General features: G+C 27.9%; 1 protein-coding gene across 1 annotated transcript; it reads right to left on the bottom strand.

Annotated features, from left to right (window-relative positions):
• Positions 1 to 266: 266 nt before the first annotated feature.
• LOC112639131 (ATP-dependent DNA helicase PIF1-like) lies at positions 267 to 1,799 on the bottom strand. Its single transcript, XM_025412096.1, has 2 exons — positions 1,370 to 1,799; positions 267 to 1,225 (listed from the first exon to the last, which is right to left on the bottom strand). The coding sequence occupies exons 1-2, from the start codon at positions 1,797 to 1,799 to the stop codon at positions 267 to 269; spliced, it is 1,389 nt and encodes a 462-aa protein (XP_025267881.1).
• Between the last annotated feature and the right edge of the window lie 6,504 nt (positions 1,800 to 8,303).

Here is an 8,303-nt window from a genome sequence, read left to right as displayed (position 1 = left end):
TGAAACATACATTGAATTGAAACATTAGCATAATAGATATATTATCAATATTTGGTAGTCCTTTTACATACCATAAAGTACAATCATTAATATTCTTATCATCAATTTGACATTCTGAAACATTCTTTGATAACATCCAAATAATATCACGAACTTTGCGGACATGTTGTTTCGAAATATTAATATTTAAAAGATCTGGCCGATATTGTTTTCGCAATCTATTATATTCTATTATAGCTAATTCATTTGCTTTGACAGAGGAAGGATCAAAATTTATAAGATGCAACCCACTCAGCGTAGTTACTCGTGAAAAAGCGACATATATTTGTCCAACTAAATATAGAATTTCCAGCATCTACAACAGCATGTTTTAAACTCAAACCTTGACTTTTGTGAATAGTCATAGCATAACTTAAACATATAGGAAATTGTTTTCTTATAACAAATGCTCTATCCATTACTTCAAATTTAACGCTTATGCGTTCTATAATATGCTCTATTCCTGATGACACTGTTATCTTTATTTTTTCTACTTCATTGTCTAATGCATTACGCATAATTGATGTAATTGTAGCAATTGTACCATTTACAAGACCTAAACTAACATCGATATTTCTTCTAATCATTATACGTGCTCCTAATTTTATAGTTATAATTCTCGCTAAGCCAGCTGTTCGAGAATTATCTTCATCATCTTTATTTAATATCTTTATAACTTTTTTTTTTAAATATGGTGCACATTCTGTTAGATCTTGAGCAACGAGTTCTATCTCATCCGAAGAAATACGACTTAACATTGCAGTATTCAAAATATCACATAATGCACAAGTTGAAATTAAACAAACTGTATCCATTGGTAAGCTTTGAAAATAATCACATAATTCTTGTAATCGACCATCACAATTAATTTCTTTAAAATTTATTTTCCTTGTTTCTAAAATACTTATATCTGAATCTGTTACTGTTCCAACACGAATTCTCGTTAATATATCTCGATAAGAATTATCATCTTGTTGTCGCACGTTAATTTGTAATTCATCATAACTAAATAAAGACCATAAATTTACAGCTCCCATTGCACCAATATACTTCTCAATTTTTAGTTTAGATAATTCAATAAATGGCGGATCCTCATGCACAGGTGGAAGTTGTAATAAATCTCCGAAAAGAAGTATATGTTTTTTGCCGAACCATCCATTATCACAATCGGTGGTATTAAATATTTCTGTTAATCGAAGATGTATATACATTAAAGTAATATTTGAAATCATTGAAACTTCATCGATAATTATTAACACAACATTCTTAAGTTCATCTCGTATAATTTTAAGTACTATATCAGAAAGTTGTTTATACTTGGCAGTATGACCATGTTCTACCGGTAATTGAAACAATCTGTGAATAGTAAGTCCATCAATATTGAAAGCTGCTATACCAGTTGGTGCAGTTATTGCCGTATCCTTTCCCATATACTTTTTGATCCAAAATCTAATAGCTTTTATCAAGAAACTCTTTCCAGTACCACCCTCACCGCTTACATAAAGTCTAAAAACGTCACTATTTTCATCAAATATACCATTAGTAATTGTATCAAAGATTCGTTTTTGATCAATATTTAATTGCATTATCATTTCTTCGACGTTAACTTCATCAAATTTATTGCCAATATCTTTAAAGTCTTTCATAGCTCCTTCGATTTCGACAGGAACACATTCTAATACATCAAGACAGTTGTTTTCATCTTCATCTTTTGTAACTTCTGATATTTTTTTTTCAATTAATTCTTGGATATTATCCATACCTTACTGAATGTCGATTATTCTTTCATGATATTGAAGAGCATCTTTCAATTTAAATTGTATTAAAGAAAATGTTTCTGCATAACTATCACATCTATTCTTTAATTCACTAATATCTCTCCAAGGCTGAAATAATAACAATAATGAAAAATAATAACGTTCAGGTTGAGTATGAACATTGTATTTGTAATGATTGATAAGATATCCACGTTTACGTTTCGTTAAATATAGAGATTCACTAAGCATGTAATACTTTGTTGTCTTAGAAATTGGTTTAGTTTTTGTATTATCATACCATTTTGCATAATCATATAAATTAGTAGATTCTAATTCTTTAGGTCTGCTTGGATAATATGTATCAATTAAAGAAGGATAAAAAATATCCACAGATTTAGAATCTAACATTTCAATCTCTTTGTGAGATTTAAGTTTTCTACTCCTAATCATATTTACATCTAACCATCTTATAGTCGTTTCCTTGTCAGTACCATATAATGATATATAATGATGACCATATAATGATCCTAGCAAAGTATCAGCAGCTTCAAGAGTTCCACATTCTCTATGATTCAACATACGCATTCCAATATTCCAAAGACAACTTCTTAACGATTTTGTTGAATTTATCTTTTCAAATGTATTTTCTGCGTTATTACTCTTCTCTGCTTTAGAAACATATTTCGTAGTATACCAAGTCAATAACGTAGATTTTTCACCTACAAACTGAATATCCATGTTTCCTTCCCAAGCAGTAAGAATAGCTGGATTATAATCATTAATATTAATTTCCTCTTTAGATCGTGGCAAGTCATACAGTCTGCTTTTTGTTTTCAATCTTTTTCTATCCGCTATTGAAACAATAACGTCTCTAAGTTTCAAAGTGTCTGTTACGGGTCGTGAAAAGCCAAATCTGCATACTTTCGAAAAACCTATTTTAGTTTTTTTGGTACGCAAACAGTAATTATTATGTTTATGTCGTTGATGTGTATTTACACGTCGATGTAATTCAGGTGATAACTTTTCATTCGGCATTCTACAAGTGGCATATTTTAAGATAAAAGATGAAATATCTTCATTAGATGATGTACCAATTATCGGGGCATCTTTTATCCAAATTAACAAATGAAAATGTTGCATATCTCTACCTTGATATTCACGGCGCCAAAAGTAATGAGTGACCTCTCCGATTGGATTATCAGGTGAACAAATAAAATCAAGCATAGCTTTAAATTTATTATCTACGAATCTCGAAGTTGATACAGAATCGAGAGCAATAAGCTCGTTCGCAGATTTTTGATTGGCAATTGGTTCATTTATCTCTCGAAGATATTCTATCAAATCTGTCCATAACCATTCACATGGACTGAGGGTAAGAAACCAAGTAGCAGGTCCATAATTACATATCATGCAATGCAAATTACTTCTAGGTATTTTCCAATATTGTTTTGTATTCCGTAACTTGGAAATATAGTACTTAAATTAGACTCAAGCTGCTGATTAGATAATTGCTCCAAATAAGAGGCAGCTGTATATCTTTCACGAAGATTGGTAACATTCATTTTATGAAATATTCCACTATTTAATTGTCGCATATTATTATCATGTAATAAAAAAGATATTGTATGTTTAATCTAAATTGCGAGTGTTGCGACATAAGTCTCATTTTAATATATTCGAAATCAGTTATTCGGACACTTCTATCTTTATGCTGTCCATTGACACCATACGGATATAAATCAGGGAAACATTTTACATCCAAATCTTTAGTACGATTATCCAATGGAACGTCTTGAATTTTTATCATTTGATAAAGCGTAGTTGCAGATTCATTTATTCTTTTTTCATACATCGGATATATTGTAAATTGTTCATAATATTGATTTGTTTGCGACATTTGAGTTAATAATGCCTTGTATTCTTTCTTAGAAGTGTTATTTTTTTCATTTTCTTCATTATCTTTCTCCAAATTGTTGTCATAAGGTTCCGAATCATGCTCTTGAAACTCTACGTTTTGTAATTCGGAATGCAACAAATTCTCAGGAGATGTTGGTAGCATAATATCTAAATATATAGGATTATTTTGTTTTAACCATATTAAGGCAGTCCATACTTTTTTTACATCGACTAATTTTTCCCAAATTATATTCGCTTTAGTTGGAATACCACGAACTAATATATGCAGTTCATGATTTAGATTAATAGGTTCAGTCGAAGGACAAATTTGTTTTAAAGTTTCATTTAATGGCAACGGCAAATGAAATGTTCTGCCTTTCACTTTTGAAATCATTTCTTTATGCGGTAGATTTTTATTCATTACCGTATGTGCTCTTTGCACAATTTGGAATGCTTTTGCTCGTTGTATAAGAATTCGTTCGTATTCATTTAATATTGTTATTTCTTTTGGTACTGGTAGAATTTCGAGTTTATTAGTTCTACATGTTGGCGGCAGTTTGTTCTTTTTAAAATATTGATCACAAAATTTGCAAATAACACAATTTTCATTTATTTCTAATCTTACATCATTAATAAAATTATTCCAAACTGTTTTATCATTTTTCTTATCAACTTTTATCATGAGAATATCTCTTTTGAAACAATATTTTGTACAAGAAATACAGGCATATTTTGAAACATCTAGTGATCGTTTTGTAAATGCTTTAAAAGCTAAGTAATATTGAGACTGAATTTCATCTTCATTTAAATTAATTTCCGTAGTATACCTGTGTAAAAGTATTTGCTTTTTGTTTAGCCTCACTTACAATATCTTGAAGTGTATTTACATCAACATCATTTAATGCTTTATGTAATTTATTTAGTTTTTTATTAAGATTGATTAAATTATATATTAATCTTTTAATATATCGTATCATCGGATAATGAGGAGATATCTCAATAGGTAAAAACCGTGATCTACATACTTTATAATCAATATAACAGATATGAGAATGGCCTAATTTGTCTTGATTTATCTGATTGGAACAATTATAACATAAAATTTTTTACGAAAAATTTGTAATGTACAATTTAAAAATTCTTCAAAGTAGCATTTCATATCATTAATAATATTTTTTTCTATTTTACAAAGAGAATTAAAGCGCCATGATTTTTTAGTTTTATGTTTGATTCTATTAAGGGTAAAATATTAATTGTTTTACCTTCAGAATTCATTATAATAGGTTTAGAAATATTATATTCACGATAAATACTTTCTGCAAAATATAATTCCGAAAAAGCGGTATGTTTATCTTGTCCACATATTTACATAATCTGTAAATTTTGATGAAGAACATTCTGTTGCACGTGTCAAGCAAACTTCAATTTTTTGTTTACATTTATTAAATATTCTACTCATTTGTAAAATATTAACTTTTCTTATATAAAAGCACCATTTTGCTATACGTTCAGCCTCTAATCTATTTTCAGACAACGATGACATCCTAAGAAGCTTTGATATATTTCTAATACATTTTTATTTACAATACTTAATATTTTGCTTATTTCTATATTTATTTTTGTTTTATTCATTTTATTCTTACAGTAAATTTCTTTTTTAAATAGTATATTGTTTTTATGTAATCTATAATGTTCCTTCCTCGATTTCTTGATATCGTTTCTGTGTTTTCATAATATTCCTTGTTCAATTTCTTTATATCGTTTCTGTGTTTTTCATAATATTCCCTTTTCGATTTCTTTATATCATTTTTGTGTTTTTCATAATATTCCTTATTCGATTTTTTTATATCATTATGTTTTTTATTATATTTACTTTTTTTGTTAATAAATCATTTCTATGCAATTCATAATATTTTTTATTAAGAACACTTTTTTTACTTGTATATATAACATCAGCCTTACGCGATAAAACATCTTCTGTATAAATGTCAGAGTTCTTATTTTGTTTTTTATTACTGTCTCTACAATTATGACTATTCATTTTTCTTTTTAAATCATTTGATGTTGATCTCTACTTAAATCTTAATAACTGTAATATTGTTAATACCAATACTATCCTCACTGAATTCATATGTGTGATCAATTTGCTCTGAATTAATTGTTTCTGTAATTTGAGGAAAATGTTCTATTCTATTTGATTGAAACATTTTTACTAAATGCTGACGCATTAAATTATGATTATATATAATTCTATTTGGTTGAAGATCAAATAAAAGAGATACTGCAAAGGCTATTGCAAAAACCCCGCAATCATTACCGTTAGGTTGTAATTGGACCGTTGGAAACTGTACTGGTTGCTTATCAAAGGAGTAAAATAGATATAATTTTCAAGATAGATTTTATGGTGTGCATGTAATCGTTTCATATTCAATGAGTCATAAATATAAATCACATTGGTATCGTAATAGCTGCAAACCCAATGGCCGTCTAAATTAGTTGCTATATCACTGCAACTATGTAATATTTGAATATGTTTCTGATTTTTAGGAACAGGTTCAATTCTAACAGGACATTGAATTTTCCATGATTCGTGTGATTGATATTCTGAGCAACTTTCAATAATAAATTAAAATAGTCAATATGAATATCTTCTAACCACTCACCTCTAAGAATATCTATATATATTGCATGCTTAGAGGTAAAATATCTGCAACAAAATTAGTATATTTTTATTCATTAATTCTTGTTATACAAGAACTGTCATTCCTTAATAACTTGTTTTCCTGAATACATGTAGGAAAATTATTTGTATAATTCTTTTCATTATTTTGCGTTTCATCTATAGCAATATATAGTGATGAAAGGAATTCTTAAATGTGCCATGAATAGAGTGCTTAACATCATTACATTTATTTAAAACATTATTTTTTTTATTATACAACGATCAAATTGATCTAACATTTTATCATATTTCTTCTCTCCTTTCTCCAGTGTCATTTCAGTTATATCGTTTTTTAATTTTATTAATATCTATAGAATTTTCCTGTTTAGCTTTATTTTGTCAACGTTCTCGTTTTTTTTCTAGCTAAAGTTTCTCTTTTTTTGTATTTCATCCAAATTAAATAATTTTTTGGATCATTAGGTCTTATAATTCGAGGAAAATGTTCTATTTTTTCTGATTGAAACATATATGCCAAATGTTGACGCATCAAAGTGTGATCATACATAACTGTATCTGGTCGAAGGCCAAATAAAAGTGATACTGCAAATGCAATTGCAAAAATACCACAATCGTAAGCATTAGATTGATTTGAACTGTCGGAAATCGTACTGGTTTTTTATTAAAAGGATAAAATGGATATAACTTGTCAAGATATATCTTATGATGTGCATGCAAACGTTTTAAGTTCAATGAATCATAAATATAAATAGTTTTAGTATCATAGTAGCTACAAACCCAATGTCCATTTTTCATTAGTAATTATATCGCTACAGCTATGTAATATTTGAATATGTTTCTGATCTTTACAAACAGATTCGATTGTATCAGGACATTGTATTCTCCACGTTTTACGTGGTCGATACTCTGAACAAGATTTTAATAATAATCCAAAATGATCAATGTGAATATCTTCTAACCATTTATTTTCAAATATTATCTGCATCATGTAAGCATTCAGGATCGATTATTATCATTTACTTTATTGGCAGACATAATAAATGGACACACAAAAAATATACAATAAAAATTTAATTATTTATTTATTACTAACAATAAAAATTTAATTATTTATTTATTACTATTACTATTTAATACTTTGAAAGCAGACAAATCTTTTAATCGGTGCTTATATAGTAACATTTCTTGTCAATTAAGACAAGACTTAAGATAAGACTTTAAATGTTAAGGTAAACTTAGTGCTAATGTAGCTGAGTCTTTTATTCAGCGCTTATAGCAGCCAATTTTTAGTGCAGCGCTTATGGCAGCCGAAATCCAGCGCCAGAGAGCAGCCGCTATAATAAATAATTCAATATTTAATGACACCTGCAAATAAAGAAATTGTTCATTATTAATTTTGTAATCCATGATATTACATATAAATACATTTAATTCAATATTTATATAATATATATATATATAATATTAATTAAATGTATTTATATGTAATATCATGGATTACAAAATTAATAATGAACCATTTCTTATATATATTTCTTATATTATATATACCTTTTTTTATATAATATCAACAAATGGATATTTTTTATTACTGTCAGTGATTTTATGATAGCCAGTGATAGTTTCTATCTTTGTAATAGCTGCAATAATAACAGCTACTATAATAAGATAAAATTGTGATGTGCATATGCTCATCAAGTGCCTTATAGATGAATTTATATATTTTTCACATATGTACATAGAACATACATATGCTCCGATATGTACATAAATTTGTGTGTTAAGGCATTCTTATTGCCAAGCGCATAATATACTGCCATTTACCTATTGCTCAGAATCGTTGTTAATTAATATACGTGAAGCACGTATGTGAAGCACGTTTATAACCGTAACTAACGATTGTAACTCCGTGCAGTACATTAACCATGTAA

This window comes from Camponotus floridanus, unplaced genomic scaffold, assembly GCF_003227725.1.
Source record: "Camponotus floridanus strain SB8 unplaced genomic scaffold, Cflo_v7.5 scaffold475, whole genome shotgun sequence".
Taxonomy (NCBI): domain Eukaryota; kingdom Metazoa; phylum Arthropoda; class Insecta; order Hymenoptera; family Formicidae; genus Camponotus; species Camponotus floridanus.
This window is presented reverse-complemented; position numbering and strand designations above follow the sequence as displayed.